Genomic DNA, 18,381 nt, shown 5'->3' on the forward strand with positions numbered 1-18,381 from the left:
CCCTCTCTCTTTCTCTCTCTCAAGTCTCTCTTCAAATCTCCTCCTCCCTAACTCTTTCTCTACTCTGCCCTGCCCCCCTTCTCTCTGGTCCTCTGTAGCTCAATTGGTAAATTATGGATCTTGCAACGCCAGTACAGTGGGTATGATTCCAGGGACCACCCACATGTAAAAATGGCATTCATGTCTGTAATTTGCTTTGGATAAAAGCAACTGGTAAATGGAATATATATTACAGTACTGTGTGTGGTTATTATGTTGTGTGTGCCTGTGTGTACATGTGCATGTGTGCGTGTGTCTGCATGTGTGGTTTGGGCAATCCAGTATCTGCACACTGGTATGGAAACTGCATTTTTGTGTGAGTGTCTGTGAATATCTCCAATGCCATCTCCACCTGCTCCAGAAAAACTGCAGGGCTCCAAAAACAGATAGAGAAGCAAACATGAAATGCCTAGTTTCTCTCTATCTCTCACTCTCACACTCACAGGGATATCGATCTAAGTGCCAACGAGTGAGAGATATTGTTTCAGCCCAGGGTCAGAGAGGCTGGCTCAGTGGGGGTGGGGGTTCCCTTTTTGCAAGCTCCGGTAACACAAGGCTTCATGGAGCAACATTCTATCACATGCACAAGCCTATCAACATATAATAGCACTGTCAGGTTGGTCTGTAGTGTACCCTTACATAGCCTATGGTCATATTTATTTGGGTCATATTTATTTTTTTCTGTTTAAGTTTTAATTAAATTAAGGGATTTATATTTCTATTACATTCTAATAATCCAGGAGGATGTTATGACATTAATGTGACATGAATAATGGTCCTGTGTAAACATCCCGTTGAAGAGTCATCTCCATTGACACAAGATCCATTTGACTCTGAGTCATATGAGCAACTAAACAGCCATGAAGTGATAGTATATGACTTTCCAGTTAAAAGGTTTTGTTATTGATAGGCTAAAGCTGAACACAGAACATCGGGGGAATCATATGCAACGCAATCTCCTTTGTATGATAATGAGAGCAAAGAACCAAGACCCTGATATCAGAACAGGCCTGTCCCCTGTCAAGAGGTCAAAGCTGCTGCACCTACTGAAAAGCACAGCAAAGAAAACACCCATAAATACATCAGCATGTGCATTTAGCATAATTGTGAAATAAGACACAGATAATAACACAAAGGAAACTTCATAGGCTTGTGTGATTCTATTAGTTGTGAATAAAATAAACATAATCTCTTTTCAAGCAGAAAAACCTAATTATATCTGAATGCTTTTTTTATCATGTACATAATTATACTGAATCAATTACCCCTGAATGAGAGCTGACTGGCAGAGAGTTAATAAAAAGATTCATTTGAGCATGTAATAGGCAATTTATTGACATGACCAAACATGAGTTATACAAATGGTACAAATTATTATAAATAATAAGAAAACATTTTTTTTAACAAATGTTAAGACCTCAGTCTATTTTTTCCTTCATAAAGCCTTTAAAGATTCATGACACCACCAGGAAGATATTCCCTCTTTGGTTTCTAATCTAGTTCCATGATGGACCACTGAAAAAGTTTTTCTAGAACATGTTGTACCAGTAATTGGCATGCAAGTCTTCTCATTGCAAGAGAACCACTTCCATTAAACGTAGAAAAATGATTCAGTCTATGTCAGAAGGTAATTAAATGACAGACCAGTCAGCAACATCTAAAGGTCTGCATGATGGGAAGTGAAAAAAGCTGCACTAAAATGTGAGATTCCATAATGAATGTAGAATTTTTGTGTCAAATATGCAGGTTGACATTTGTTGTCACGAGTTTTGCCCTGGAGGCAGAACTGAGCGGTTTCCGCTCGATGGGCCAGCTGCAAAGTCAAAATTGGCTTTATTGTAAAAATGTACGAAAACAAAAATATATTTTTGGTCTTAATTTAAGGTTAGGGTTAGGTATTACCTCCCTAACCTTACTACATTTGCACACACTGTGCATAGACTTTTCTATGGTGTTATTGACTGTATGTTTGTTTATCCCATGTGTAACTCTGTGTTGTTGTTTTTGTCGCACTGCTTTACTGTATCTTGGCCCGGTCGCAGTTGTAAATGGAAACTTGTTCTCAACTCTCCTACCTGGTTAAATAAAGGTGAAATAAAAAAAATAAAAGAAATGACAGTCAGCTGTGTGGTTAAAGTTAGGGTTAGGGTTAAAAACCGATTGTATGACTTTGTGGCTGTGCCAGCTAGTGATCACTCTGCAGAGCTGCCTGCGGTACATGAGTCATCTTAATGCCAATCTGCGTCAAATATGAGCAGGTTATGGTAATGTGTGAAGCTTAATGGGGGTAGTGATTTAAGAACTGGGGGTGAATGGAGTGCATGGTTGTTACTAGGGTGACTGAGCCTCTTCAACAGCCCTGAGTTCCTAATGTAAAGCAATTACCCACACAGCCTCACAGCTAATGACAGACAGCTGAAAAATAAAAGGATATTAGAAAGCCCTTTTATTGAGCGAGAGGCACTTAGCCCCACAAGAGCACCAATAAAACTTTATGGGAGATTGAGAGTGGTGGGGGGTCTAATGTGCTGTAGCTACACACAACATGCCAGAAATCCTTTCCTAAACCCTTTGTTACATCAAAATGACGATATAAACCTGGGAGAATTATAATGGGGTGGCAGGTAACCTAGTGGTTAGAGAGTTGGGCCAGTAACCGAAAGGTTGCTGGATCGAATCCCCGAGCTGACAAGGTAAAAATCTGTCGTTCTGCCCCTGAACAAGGCAGTTAACCAACTGTTCCCTGGTAGGCCGTCATTGTAAATAAGAATTTGTTCTTAACTGGCTTGACTAGTTAAATTTAAAAATAATAATAGAATGTGGGAAAACATTGAAATTGGGAACAGCAGGTGTGTGTGATCTGGTGTGTTAACCTATGTGTTTTTAATGAAAGGCAGAGGTAGGCAATGGGCTAGCATGATGGTGAATGGAAACAACGTTGTTGTGTGGATGATTCATGTTGGTGCTTGTTCTCATTTACCACAGGCACTTAATTTGCTTTAATAAACAATCAAAGTCTTGAAATGTTTTTATTTATGACAAAAATGGACTGTGATTGCCATTCAAATAGTCTAGACTCTAGATACAGCGGCAGTGTGAAGAGACTACCTACTACAGTGTTTTAGGCAAGCCATTTTTGCAAACACATCCATATCAAAGGCTACAATAAACAATTTACCATCAGAGATCTAGGGTGTAGAAATAATCTACTTCTCTACCTCTTCAGACTTTTTTTTTTATTTTGAAGGAGAAATGATCAAACACTGACAGGCCTTTTATTTCTATGCTTCTTCTACAGTAGAAGTGGATTTATTAAATCGGTAATGTTTTGCTTTGATCAACCAACCAAGTCAAAGAGGATTTTTAATGGCCACAGCATCCTGACCTCAGACATAAAAGGAACGGTGGGATAATGATTTTAAGAAACACAAAAACCATACACATTGTATTTCAAAGACAAATTCAACTTTGAATGATATACAATGATATCAACATTTCATTATCACAATCAGGTACTCAGATAATGATGTATAATCAACATATTCTGTTGTACTTCAGACACAACCACCCAGCGCATCAACATGTATAAACTTACATCTCTGCTGTTGTCGATGGCTGGAACTGCTGACTACGGCACAAGAAGGAGTTTCCACATGCCTGGCCCATCGCTGTCACCTGTCAGTCACAGTCCCAAACAGCTGGAACAGGGCCCCGTCTTCACAGCTCTAACCCCAGTCCACCCTCTCAGTACAGCGGAATGCTGTTATGGTGTCTATCTGAGCAGCAGCATCTCTGCAGCACGTGAAGAGGAGATGGGTCGTTCCACAAAAAGAGTGGCATTTGCATCCCTTTGATATTTGAAGTAGAAATTGTGCACCAATATGTAGTGTTTATAGCTTGGTATGTATGAAATGAAAGGCCTTTTAAAGATGTTCTCTCTAACGTTTGTATCATTTCAGCCAGTAGTTTGGAAAGTGGTGCTCAGAGCCGAACGTGCTCTCTGTTATTTTGTGTACTACGCCATTCATTTCGTGTGATATGTTACACATTTTGCAATTTTGCATGAAATCATATGTATTTTGCAATTTTGTGTGATATGGTACAATAATTTGTGCATTATGCAACACATGTGTTATGCTTAAGATCCCTGAGTGCATCTTCGAATATAGACAACATGAAGAATTCAATCAATCAGATTTTTTTGTATATGAATAAAGACTTACTAAAGTTCTAAAAGTCAGCTTTTTGACAGGTCCCTCTCAGGTCCCTCTCTGACATCTAGGAGGATTTTAACCAACTTAACACCAACATCCCAAAAATATTTTTGTTGATGTTGTGAAGATTGCATTCAACTGCCACTCCCTGTTGTACACAACAAGCTTCCATTCCCCTGTCACAAGGGGAATTCTGGCTTTTTAAAAATGAAATCATCAACCCTGTTACGGTCAACTCTGTTACTTTATTTGAAACGTGTTTTTTTTATGAAGATGAACATGTGCTCTTCACGACATAATGTTCAAATAAAATACAAATGTTTTTAAAGTTACACTTCTCAAAAGCCACCGACTTGGTGGAACGACCCAGATTTAGATACAGAGAGAGAGAGAGAGAAACCTCTGGGGCTTCGACCAGCCCGGCACTGGATCGATGCTGAATCTGCAATAGCAACCGGATCGGTCTCCTTTCCCTGCCCTGGCTGCTCTAAGGGTGCTGTCTAGCTAGCCGTACAACAGATTCCCTTTCATGTTAAGGTTCTGTTAAAGGATGAGCTGATGAAATTAATGAAAGTAATATAAACTGCACATCTCTGTAATGCAACAAGCTGTGGTCTTGAGTAGTGACAGCGTAGAAATCCTGCTCTCCAATCATTACTGACCACCACGGTTACCATAATGACATGAACAGAAAGCACTGTGTCTCATCTTAGATGGCTTTACGACTGCAGCTCTCCAACATGGTCATTATGTCCCCATAAAAGGGAACCTCAAAGTCAACATAGCGTTTAGATTATATTTCTCATGTGCCTCTAATATTATTGTTACTCATTTTTAGAATGGGAGTTTGTTGTTATAGTGTAGTTATATACTGCCTCCCCTGTTATTACCATAGCTGTGGGTTATAAATAGGTTCAACCAAATATTGACAGAGAAAATATATACTTTGAGGTTATTGATTTGATATACAGTGAAAGCGCATTTCTTTCCAGGAAAGACCTGAAGACTTGAAAACATCTCTAGTAGTAGATGGGATGGGAAAGCAGGATCAGGTTATTTCCCCTTCAGCCTCAGATCAGGAATCTAGCCTGGAAGCTGCTGGCCACAGATCGCCATCATGCTATGAAAATGAATAAATACAAAAAAAAGTGATGAGAAAAGCTAAAGTAGAAAAAAAAGCAGGACATTTTATTTCACAAAAAGATAATTACCTGGAGGCTCATAAAAGTGGCCAGCCACTCGATCAGCTCGTTCTTTGATTCACAGCACAGGTACCTGAGAAGATTGGTAGCGGGCGAGGGTGAGTTAGAGAAGGGCTAGATCTTTACCATGATCCTCAGCAGAGCTTAAGTGCTCTAATTACTACTGTTTAACGATCTTCAGTTGCTACCCAAGATACTCACCATTGCTGTATGTCTCGTACTGCCTTCTCACACACTACAGTCATCCCCCAGCTAGAACACAAGATCATAGAGATCATAAGAAAGGAGAGCAAGGACATGATATGGACAGCTGATATGGACCCAAATGATTTGAAATGGGGGGGTTGCTGGTTAAAGCCCCAAGTGGGACATTCAGAGATTCTCACCATGACGGTGGCTGTAACTTCCTCTTGATACCACAGTAGACCTTCAGAGCGTGGATTTGACACTCCCTCTCAGGCTGAGAACTCTACAAGATGGGCAAACAAGGCTGTTGTTACACAAATACTGCATATACATTACAGGAGTCTCACACTGTCACAGAAACAACACACATCTCCTTCCATCCTCTCTTACCTTCACATCTTTGTACAGCCTTAGAGACAAGCCACTGAGCACACAGAGGCGTCTGCTGAAGGTTCCCTTACCCCTTTGACCTTTTTCTTCACAGAACTTGATCAGGCCGTTTCGGGAGACATCTACCCTGCCTGCTGTGAAAGGGTACATCCAACTCTCATTTACTTTGTACACATTTTCTACCATATCATTAACACATCTCCTTCCCCCTTTTCATTGGACTTTATCTTCAGTTATCACTGCTTTTTAATTTTTTTACAGAATATATTCAATTGTGTAAGTATATTTATGGTATGTACTGGTCATCAAAACTCTATGTAGTAAAGTTTAACTTTGTCGTCAATCCAAAACTGACTATGTAGTCATTCACAACTCATTCAAAATACTGTACCTATGTAGGTAAGAATGGCCTCCATGTAGCAGTTCTTCTTGACCACCAGATGACAGTCTTTACCCAGAGAGAAATAGATAGTCAGCGCTCGCTCTTGATAGTGCAATGGACGCTCTGGTTGGGGGAACCAGAGAAGACACCATGTATTTTACCACTAGTTTACAGTTGAGCACCAGCTTTCATTATAACAATGTAAGATATTTCACACATTACCAACAGCTGTCCAACTCCTCAAACATTTAAGAAGAGACTTTGCAACTATAACTGAGGTGTTCTAAACCATTACCTATCTCCTGGTTGTTGTCGACCAGGAAGCAGCTCCAGTAGTCCCCCTGCTGTGGAGGGATGTTCCTGCGTCTCAGGACCTTACATACCAGCTCTTCAGCACTCACTTCCTGAGAGATCTGAGAGAGGGGAGCAGGCAGGGGAGCTTATGATTATCTGGGCACCAAAAAATTGCAGAAGAACACCCTGTACTGTAGCCTATGGATTCTAGAGTCAACGGTGAAAGGTGAGAGTGCACATGGAGCTGACCTGAACCAGCAGCTCAGAGCCCTCCTCCTTCCTCTCCAGGTAAACCCCGCAGATGGTGAGAGGTGAGGGGCTTCCCTACAGAACAGTATGAAGAGAGAGACGCAGCAGGCCAACAGCCATCCTTAGTCCAGCAAATAGTAAGAGATAGATAGTATAGGTCAAGGAAGTCAGGATTTAATCATTTCAGTTGGGTGGCGAACAGCTGCTGCAAGGGTTCTGAAAATGTCATCATGCCATGGGTGTGTGCTCACCTCCTCTGTGTGTTCCTTCTGTGCTTTGATGACATGCGAGATCATGTCCAGCTGTCTCTGAAACTGCTCTGCATCCACCTGCCACACAGACAGACAAATGTATTCCATCCATCTGATCAGGCCAATTCATTTGTCTTCTTGTGACAACACAGTACATTTCTCTCTCTTTGTCTGTGAGACAGACACACTCACATTGAAGATGTCCTGGTAGTTCTGGATGAGATCCTCTACCACCTGTCCTGCGCTGTTATCAGTGCCGTCCATCTGGAAGAGCGTGGGACCAAACACAATGGCCAAGTTGTGCATGTTCATCTGATTCTCATCTGCAAAGCACTGGACGCTTTGGGAACAAAATCGCCAGATTTGTACAACAGCGATGCATGTCTTGAACTTTCAAAGACAAATGAGTCAATTCCTTATATAGAAACTGTATAGAAACTGTTTTTATTCTACTTATATGTGAATAAAGGACAAATGTCCTTTGGGAAAGAGGTCCATTTTTCCAGAATGGAGGTAAAGAAATAAAAAGAGAGGGGAGGACAGACAGACAGAGGTAGCGATTGAGGCTCACCAGTAGAGGTGGTTGATGACAGCCCCCAGAGTGGCTCTGTTGACTCGGGGGAGGCTGTGGAGGAGGGCCTGGTACTGGGACACTCTCTCACTCATCTCACTGACAGCTGGTGGACAGAGAAGAAGAACACCTACATATTACAGCACAGCACACAACTCCCTATCATGGGGCTACTACCACTGAATATGTTTACATGCACACACATAATTCTACATTAAACTGATTATGGCAGAAGGTCGAGTATGAAATTTGTCATGTAAACACCTTACTCTGCTTATCTTAATCTTTGTAAGGTCATAATCAAAGTAAGCATACGCAGATTAAAACACCTTGTTTTCTGAGCAATCTGTAGAATTATTAGGACATGTAAACAGCTTAATTGGCGTTCCAGTGGTTTATTTGATCTGGGTATATGCAAGCACCTGGTAGTGCAAACCTCCTCTTATGCACGAGTGAAGTGAGTTCAGAAAAACGTATAAATTGTTTTTACTTACAAACTTTATATGTCTGAACTCAGAATCAAATAGCCTTTGCAAAAATACCATGGTCACTGTGGTAGAATGTTCATTTTAATTGACGATTTTCTGCATTTATCAAAAGTCCCATCAGAAGCCGGATTTCAGATGTAAACAGGAACGTTTTAAACTAACTATTATATTAACCTCTTTCCACAATAATAACATTATTGTGTGCATGTAACCGTGCTCAATGATACGACTACCAAGACAAGCAGTGAAAAGCAGTGGTGTGGTCATTGTGGTCCACCAGTATTAGAATGAGGGTAGGCCAGACTCACTAGTGGTGTGGAGCCATGGCAGAGAGGCCTGATGGCCATTGAAAACCCCCTCTCCCACTTCCCTGAGGAACCTCTTCAGGACGTTTGCCACGTCATCCACCTGGCGCTCCCCTTCATTCAGACGGACCTGCCGGGCGTCATGGCGGAGAAAGAACAGCAGGGCGGCGATCTTGGAGTTCACACCACTCCTCCGATAGATGCCCTCTGACTTCAAACCTGGAAAGGAAATCTCCCATAAAGAAACACATCAACACTGAACCATTAACACAGACTTACAAATACACTGATAATGAAATGAGTGAAGCTAGTAAGAGCTTATCTTTTGTTAGGTATCTGTCCCGACCGATGCCATGCTAGGTCCACCCACCATGCTGTGTGATGTAGCTCATGCAGCGGTCCACGATGACAGGGACGTCTGTGTCAGTGAGCTGCTGCTGGTCCAGGGGGCCATCTCCTCTCCCTGAGCCCTGTTGGAGCCCACTCAGCCAGCCCTGGAAGTCAGGCCTCCTGTCCCCCTCCACACGCAGGCTCCTGCCTCCGTCCACCAGCACCACAGCACCAGCACCAGCACCAGCCTCCTGCTCCATGGCTAAAACAGGGACACAAAACAACATACAGTGTCATGACTCACACTATCTGCATCAGCATGTACATCAACGTAGTAGCTGTTTTATTCTGTTGCAAACAAACAATATAGCACTCTTACATCATTAGTACAACAACACACACTAAAAACTTAAACTTCACAAAACTTCTCCCTCTACAGTACATCCTAATACCTCCACTGTGGCAGTTTCAAGAGTGACTCACAGAGCTCCTTTATTTTGCGCAGGTCGATGTTCTCCACTCGATCTGCTCCGTGGAGGAGTAGGAGCAGTCTGGAGCCCCCCAGGGAGAACCAGCCCAGGAGGGGGCTATGGTGGCTCTGGCCCTCAGTGTAGCTCAACCGACCCACCCTCGCAAAGGGCCAGCACACCAGGTCCTCTGCTGCAGAGGGGACCAGCGCCTGACATGCAATAAGATAAGGCAGTACTATATACACTAGCAAAACTACTAATTACCAGTCTATCATGATACTCAATGAAATCTAGTTTTAAAGAGGTGGTTACCTTGGCGATGGCCTTGATCCACCCTTTCACTTTGTCAGAGGAGTCTTCTCCAAATAGATAGACTCTCCCAGAGTCATGGTACAGCTCAAATGAATGGGCATAACTGAGCCAGGAAAGGTACAGTGTGGTAAGAAATATATACATCAACATTTTACTAAAGCCTACACTGATAGGGTTTTATAAATTCCCAATTATGCCTAAATGGTATAAATAATGGCATTTGCTACACAATGGAAAAGTACATGTGATCTGCTCATGTCATTACTGATGGGAGTGAATGAGTTGCCTGTCTTACCCATGTTTCCCTGGGGGATTGACCAACAGACACAGGACATCACTCATTTTCATCCCGCCGCTCTGACTGGAGCTCTTATCACTCTCATAGTAGCTGAAGTTACCTTGGTTCAGAGAGCACCATCGACGGCTAAAATCTAGAGAAAATACATCAATTTAGCTGATGGTAACTGTATTGGCATTAATAACACTTTCCTAAGAGGACTGTCCAAGTTGGTCATTATTTCACCTGACCAATAGACATTCAGATCTAAACAGGGTTGGGGAGTAACTGGAATCTATTTACAAAAAACTGTAGCTGTAATCAGTTATATTACCAGCAAAAATATTGTATTCAGATTACAGATACTTTTGAAAAACTAGATGATTACTTCTTGGATTACTTTAAAATTCAGAATGGATGTTTGCTAAATAAAATTATGACACCTTTCTATTTTCTCAATGAAAAAGGCGGAAGTTTAAGTTTGTTCCGCTAATAGTGAGACCACTATTATGACACGCCAAAAGCGTTTGATTGATCCTTTGTGTCTTCTTCTAATGCCTCTTAAGGGAAAAGTAATCAGATTACGTTACTGAGTTTGGGTAACCCAAAAGTTATGTTACTGATTACAATATTGGACCGATAACTAGTAACTGTAACAGATTACATTTAGAAAGTAACCTACCCAACCCTGGATTTAAAGCATGTCCAAACAAATCTCAGAGATTCGAGTTTATACATAGTGCCATGAATCACCCACCTCCTTTTGCTTTGCACTCTGTTACTGGCCGTATTGAAGAAGCGGTCTTGAAGAGATAACCAGTGTGTGAGACGGGGAGAGCAGCCTCTAGGAGTGTGTGATTTCCAGCCCTAGACCCTGGCAGATCTAGAGAGGAAATAAATAGAACTACTGATGGCTCCTATACTGAACAAAACACAGTACAAGTTGAATGTAAAGTTGGAGACAAGGGTTCCCTTTCATATATTTTATTGGAGTTTTTCTTTTTTTAAGTGCAAGACAACACAAAACATGCCACCTGGTGGCAGAAAAGCCACACAGCATCCATAAACAACAAATTCATACAATAGGAGTCAAAACAACACCCACAAACAATTGACAACAAAAACATGGAGCAATAATAATGATAGAGTTGATTCAGGACCTTTACGACACCAGCTACGTTGTGGTCAAGAGCTTCGGTTGCGAAAACTAAATAAAATCAATCCAATTTATTTATAAATCAAATGTATTTATAAAGCCCTTCTTACATCAGCTGATGTCACAAAGTGCTGTACAGAAACCCAGCCTAAAACCCCAAAAAGCAAGCAATGCAGGTGTAGAAGCACGGTGGCTAGGAAAAACTCCCTAGAAAGGCCAGAACCTAGGAAAAAACCTAGAGAGGAAGCAGGCTATGAGGGGTGGCCAGTCCTCTTCTGGCTGTGCCGGGTGGAGATTATAACAGAACATGGCCAAGATGAGGGGTGGCCAAAAATAGGTGCATTGTTCCAGACCTGTAAATGCACCCAGAAAAAATAGATATAAATGGAGCAGAGAGATGAGACTCCTACCTGTGTTGTGGTTGTGAGTTAAGAACTCCACCTGTAATATCTGTCCATAGTGTTGGGCCACAGACACAGGGCTGGGCAGCTCTGGATCACCTGTATAACAGTTCACATCTGCTCCACAGAACACCAGAGACAGAGTCTCCAACACATCATCCGTCTGAACGGTACTGCACAGAGCCTGAGAGGTAGGCAAGGAGGAGGGAGAGAAAGATAGAGAGGGAGAGAGAGATGAGAGACAGAGGAGAGAGAGAGAGAGAGAGAGAGAATCAGAGAGCAGCAAACACGTCTGAACTTTTGAGAGTATGGGATGAAGAGGGAGAGAAAGAGAGAAATATATATACAGTTGAAGTCGTAAGTTTACATACACTTAGGTTAGAGTAATTAAAACTTGTTTTTCAACCACTTCATACATTTCTTGTCAACAAACTATAGTTTTGGGAAGTTGGTTAGGACATCTACTTTGTTCATGACACAAGTAATTGTTTACAGACAGATTGTTTCACTAATATTTCACTGTATCACAAATCCAGTGGGTCAGAAGTTTACTTACACTAAGTTGACTGTGCCTTTAAACAGCTTGGAAAATTCACGAAAATGATGTCATGGCTTTAGAAGCTTGTGATAGGCTAATTGACATAATTTGAGTCAATTGGGGGTGTACCTGTGAATGTATTTCAAGGCCTACCTTCAAACTCAGTGTCTCTTTGCTTGACATCATGACAAAATCAAAAGAAATCAGCCAAAACCACAGAAAAAAATTGTAGACCTCCACAAGTCTGGTTCATCCTTGGGAGCAATTTCCAAATGCCTGAAGGTAGTATAAACGCCATGGGACCACGCAGCCATCATACCACTCAGGAAGGAGACGCGTTCTGTCTCCTAGAGATGAACGTACTTTGGTGCGAAAAGTGCAAATCAATCCCAGAACAACAGCAATGGACCTTGTGAAGATACTGGAGGAAACAGGTACAAAAGTATCTATATCCACAGTAAAAGGATTCTTATATCGACATAACCTGAAAGGCCGCTCAGCAAGGAAGAAGCCACTGCTCCAAAACCGCCATTAAAAAAGCCAGACTACGGTTTGCAACTGCACGTGGGAACAAAGATCATACTTTTTGGAGAAATGTCCTCTGGTCTGATGAAACAAAAATAGAACTGTTTGGCCATAATGACCATCGTTATGTTTGGAGAAAAAAGGGAGAGGCTTGCAAGCCGTAGAACACCATCCCAACCGTGAAGCACGGGGGTGGCAGCATCATGTTGTGGGGGTGCTTTGCTCCAGGAGGGACTGGTGCACTTCACAAAATAGATGGCTTCATGAGGAAGGAAAATTATGTGGATATATTGAAGCAACATCTCAAGACATCAGTCAGGAAGTTAAAGCTTGGTAGCAAATGGGTCTTCCAAATTAACAATGACCCCAAGCATACTTCCAAAGTTGTGGCAAAATGGCTTAAGGACAACAAAGTCAAGGTATTGGAGTGGCCATCACAAAGCCCTGACCTCAATCTCATATAAAAATTGTGGGCAGAACTGAAAAAGCTTGTGCGAGCAAGGAGGCCTATAAACCTGACTCAGTTACACCAGCTCTGTCGAGAGGAATGGGCCAAAATTCCCCCAACTTATTGTGGAAGGCTACCCGAAACGTTTGACCCAAGTTAAACAATTTAAAGGCAATGCTACCAAATACTAATTGAGTGTATATAAACTTCGGACCCACTGGGAATGTGATGAAAGAAATCAAATCAAATCAAAATCAAATTTATTTATATAGCCCTTCGTACATCAGCGTATATCTCAAAGTGTTGTACAGAAACCCAGCCTAAAACCCCAAACAGCAAGCAATGCAGGTGTAGAAGCACGGTGGCTAGGAAAAACTCCCTAGAAAGGCCAAAACCTAGGAAGAAACCTAGAGAGGAACCAGGCTATGTGGGGTGGCCTGTCCTCTTCTGGCTGTGCCGGGTGGAGATTATAACAGAACATGGCCAAGATGTTCAAATGTTCATAAATGACCAGCATGGTCAAATAATAATAATCACAGGCAGAACAGTTGAATCTGGAGCAGCAGCACGGCCAGGTGGACTGGGGACAGCAAGGAGTCATCATGTCGGGTAGTCCTGACATGGACTAAATAAAAGCTGAAATAAATTATTATTCTGACATTTCACATTCTTAAAATAAGGTAGTAGTCAGAGACCTGGCCGGGTGGTGCCAGAATAACAACCTATCCCTCAACGTAACCAAGACTAAGGAGATGATTGTGGACTCTCATCAACGGGGCTGTAGTGGAGCAGGTTGAGAGCTTCAAGTTCCTTGGTGTCCACATCAACAACACACTAAAAGGTTCCAAACACACCTTGACAGTCGTGAACAGGGCACAACAAAGCCTTTTCCCCCTCAGGAAACAAAAATTATTTGGCATGGGTCCTGAGAACCTCAAAAGGTTCTACAGCTGCAATATCGAGAGCATCACTGCCTGGTACGGCAATTGCTGGTCCTCTGACCTCAAGGCACTACAGAGGGTAGTGCGAACGGCCCAGTACATCATTGGGCTAAGCTGCCTGCCATCCAGGACCTCTACACCAGGCAGTGTCAGAGGAAGACCCTAAAAACTGTCAAAGACCCCAGCCACAGACTGTTCTCTCTACTACCACATGGCAAACGGTGCCCGAGTGCCAAGTCTAGGACAAAAATGCTTCTCAACAGTTTTTACCCCCAAGCCATAAGACTCCTGAACAGGTAATCAAATGGCTACCCAGACTATCTGCATTGTGCCCTCCCAACCCCTATTTTACGCTGCTGCTACTCTCTGTTTATCATATATGCATAGTCACTTTAACTATACATTCATGTACATACAACCTCAATTGGCCCAACCAACCAGTGCTCCCGCACATTGGCTAACCGGGCTGTCTGCATTCTGTCCTGCCACCCACCATCCTCCAACCCCTCTTTTACGCTGCTGCTACTCTCTGCTCATCATATATGCATGGTCACTTTAATCATATCTACATGTACATACTACCTCAATCAGCCTGACTAACCGGTGTCTGTATGTAGCCCCGCTACTTTTAAAGCCTCGCTACTGTATATAGCCTGTCTTTTTACTGTTGTTTATTTCTTTACTTACCCATTGTTCACCTAATACCTTTTTTGCGCTATTGGTTAGAGCCTGTAAGTAAGCATTTCACTGTAAGGTCTAAACCTGTTGTATTCGGCGCACGTGACAATTTAACTTTGATTTGATTTGATCCTAACTGACCTAAAACAGGGAATTTTTATTAGGATTAAATGTCAGAAATTGTGAAAAAGTTTAAGTTGTACGTAAACTTCCGACTTCAACTGTATATAGGGAGCGGGGGAGAAAAGTGATATTTGACAGTATGTGTGTGTCTCACTTTGTTGAGGGCCTCCTGTTGGCCAAACAGAGCATGGTAGCGGCGATATTTCCCCTGACAATACTTAGCAGAGACAAAGCGCTGGCGCTTCTCACTATCACTTGATGGTTGGAGCGCCTCGCTTGGTGGCGTGTTAGCTGCCCAGAACAGGTTTACCCTGTTGTTACCTAACAGGAACACCTGGTGAACAGGGAGTGGCATTAGAACCTTGATCTGAAAGATGTATCCCTTTATTGACAAGGTGAGCTATGAGAGAGTTCTTCTTTTCAAAGGAAAACATGTAAATTAATGCAAATATATAAAAAGAGGAACCATAGTGTGAGGAACATAAACAGAGGAAGACCACATATGGGTGGTGAGGATGAGGTTCCTAATAGAAAACTCATTAGAAACCTACCTGAATAAGGTTATCAGTCCACACCTTTTCATCCATTCTCAGACTGCGAACTTTGGACACACTCTGGCCCAGACCCCTGTGCACGCCTAAACCACAGAGAGATGTCAGAATTTGATGTCAATGTCCTCTCCCAGGCACTGTTATCCAATGGAAATGTATGTGCACTGTACCAATGTGGTACAACTTATTGACCTGAAATATTTATTTATCAAATTCTATTTTATTTGTCACATGGGCTGAATAGAACAGGTGCAGACTTCACTGTGATAGGCTTGCTTACGATCTCTTCTCAACGATGCAGTTAAAAAAAACTATTGTAACACAAGAGGAATAAAATGCACAAGGATGGGGCTATATACAGGGAGTACCAGTACCAGATCAATGTGCAGAAGTACAAGGTATTTGAGGTAGATATGTACATGAAGGGTAAAGGGACTAAACATCAGGATAGATAATAATAAGAGTAAAATAGAGAACAGAGTTTCAGCAGGATATAATTAGCGTAGAAGTGTGTGTGTGTGTATGTGTGTGTGTGTGCGAGCGTGTATGCGTATGTGTTTGTGTTATGTCGGCATGCGTGTGTGTGTGTGTGTGTGAATGTAGTGTATGTGGATGTGTGTGTGTTTTTGTGTGAGAGTGTCAGTGTAGTGTGTGTGACTGAGTGTGTAATCTGATCACTATAGAAACTGATCAATGCTCTTGACCATTCACTCTCTGAGTTTGGACTGCCATCTAGGCAAGGTTCTTCTGTACCTGCACAGCACTTGCAAAGGACCACACAGAGGTTGACAGAGGCCCAGTCTGGATGGGGGGCGCCACAGTCTGCACAGCGCTGGTTGGCCTCCACAGCCCAGATCTTCTGGGCCACCACATCGCTGGACAGAGAGCGACTGACACAGTCCTGCAGGGCCTCCACCCACTGATCCCTCTGCTGCGCCGACTCGGCCAGGAAACTAACCAAACAGAACAGGGGTCACAGAGGGTTCACTGTGGGATGACATTAAAGGGTCATAGGTCAGAGGTCAGTCTCACCTGAATGTTCTGTAGAAGGTGGTGAGGTTGAAGGACCGTTTGTCTGTGCTCTTCACAGTACCCACATTCATCTCAATGTAGGTGATGCCAACACCCTGGCTGTGCTCCTGATGACAGAGAACATCACAGGTTTTTAAGCATAACTGACTCCAAAGGACTTTCTTTCATGAACATTTCATTTAATTTATTTCAGGACAAATGCATGCACCATGGATACACACCTCAGCGTTCCCGTAGAGGAAGACCCTGTCAGCACAGATGACTACATAGACCTTGGAGCGCAGTCCATTCATCTCCAGGTATCCTTGTTTACTAATGAGAGAGTTCATAAGGGACATCTCCATGCTGCTACGACGCTGCTGAATAGTTTCTTTCAGTACTGACACCCATTCCTCCCTGACAGCTGAAAACACACACACACACACACACACACACACACACACACACACACACACACACACACACACACACACACACACACACACATAGATTGCACACAGATTGCACACACAAAGTATTCATATTTCCTCATTGTGATCATTGTTACTTTAGGCTGAACACTTACTGTTGTTTTCAGCACGGAACAAGAAAGTCCTGTTCCTTGTCACCACCTCAAACTTCTGCTCTCCAACGTTAAGCACTTCAGTGACAAACCGTATGGCTATGATCCGCTTTGAGTAGACCTCCTGAGGAATAAGGAGAGAAGGAGTGAGAAGGTATTTCACAGTATACACTCTGATCTGTGACACTATGTGTGGGTCTATAGAAGACGTCTGAACCTTCTCATTTTGAAAGTATCGCAGGTACTGTGCATCCAACATCACCCAACGCTTCTGGAAAATAAGGCTCCTGCAGATAAAACAGAGATTACTTACACATGCACACACACACATGCATGAACAAACACACAAATGCATGCATGTGCACGCACGCACGCATGCACCTCTCTCTCTTACCCCTGAGGTGGGGTCTTGTCCAGCCAGCCCATCTTGATAACAGGAGTGTGGTGAAGATCAGAGTCTCCGAGGTCGTATGATCGTGACAGTGTGCAGGCAAGATAGATACTGTCTTCATCAACCGATGATGTTCTCCTGAGAACAGAGATACACACAAAAGTAGCAAGGACATCACCTTATCTCATCATGTTTTCTCCCGTTTCTAGTCAAGTATAATATAACCAAAACATGCAATCGAGGGGAATCACACACAACTCACAGGCAAAACAGTTCAAAAGAAACACACCTGCTTGCTTCAATGTCTTCACACTCAACCTCCTCCATACTAAACTGACTGCGGAAGCAGTTCTGCATGGCTCGCAATGAATCCTCCTATGGTCCAGAATACAAAATGCTAACAATGTATCAAAATGTCATCTTTTGTACTTCAATGACTGTGTACAAAAATAACTCTGGCACGTGTACGATCACTAACATAAACACCCATCAGTCAGTCACTCTAAACATCTGTAATCCCACAAAAATAAGAGACAAATGTAGTACCTAAACATCCACACAGATGTATAACGTACCTGGTCTGCCATGACATCTGAGACGAATAACTGAAGCCAAAGGATTACAGTTAATAAATAGTTTCTCTGTTATGTCGGGAAATGTACAGCTGCGTCACGTTCCAATGAAAAACCACACCATCCAACAGAGCGTCAGACCTCACAACTGATGGTAAGGAAGTAAATTAATACAGTAACTTCATACAGTACCTCATTCATGTTTTCTCAGAGTCTGAGATTAGTTCACATTGGTAAACTGACAGGGTTTGAGTAAGAAATGGGCACTGTCATCTGGCAACCTGCTTGGGATTGCGAGCCCCATCCGTCTGACAATGTTCCTCTTATCACAGCAGGTATATACAGGATGTGGGCTTAGTAAACTGCTGTCAGAGAGACTGATGTTCCTCATGAAACTGCAATCACCCTGAACAAACAGCCTCTGTCTGAGATTTACAGCAGCTTCTCTAATGGCACAAGGCCACAGGCATATGAGTAAGGTATATATATATATGAGAGAGAGA

The 18,381-nt window shown here is 42.5% G+C and overlaps 1 protein-coding gene across 2 annotated transcripts; it reads right to left on the minus strand.

Annotated features, from left to right (window-relative positions):
* Positions 1-4,478: 4,478 nt before the first annotated feature.
* Positions 4,479-18,350, minus strand: LOC139423013 (arf-GAP with Rho-GAP domain, ANK repeat and PH domain-containing protein 1-like). Of its 2 annotated transcripts, none has more exons than XM_071174563.1 (29): positions 18,071-18,350; positions 17,882-17,911; positions 17,596-17,681; positions 17,310-17,444; positions 17,133-17,202; positions 16,919-17,039; positions 16,575-16,756; positions 16,354-16,460; positions 16,075-16,274; positions 15,322-15,407; positions 14,925-15,104; positions 11,527-11,701; positions 10,718-10,843; positions 9,979-10,114; positions 9,684-9,786; positions 9,385-9,580; positions 8,942-9,163; positions 8,575-8,790; positions 7,779-7,884; positions 7,400-7,547; positions 7,208-7,285; positions 6,957-7,031; positions 6,709-6,826; positions 6,423-6,536; positions 6,032-6,162; positions 5,842-5,924; positions 5,657-5,707; positions 5,465-5,528; positions 4,479-5,373 (listed from the first exon to the last, which is right to left on the minus strand). In XM_071174563.1, exons 1-29 carry the CDS (start codon positions 18,077-18,079, stop codon positions 5,329-5,331), a joined length of 3,393 nt encoding a protein of 1,130 aa, XP_071030664.1. In that variant the 5' UTR covers positions 18,080-18,350; the 3' UTR covers positions 4,479-5,328. The 2 variants fall into 2 exon arrangements, with proteins under 2 accessions (XP_071030664.1, XP_071030663.1); XM_071174562.1 differs by having other exon boundaries at positions 6,032-6,165; positions 18,071-18,186.
* Positions 18,351-18,381: the final 31 nt, after the last annotated feature.

Source organism: Oncorhynchus clarkii, chromosome 12 (genome assembly GCF_045791955.1).
Source record: "Oncorhynchus clarkii lewisi isolate Uvic-CL-2024 chromosome 12, UVic_Ocla_1.0, whole genome shotgun sequence".
Classification (NCBI taxonomy): Eukaryota; Metazoa; Chordata; class Actinopteri; order Salmoniformes; family Salmonidae; genus Oncorhynchus; species Oncorhynchus clarkii.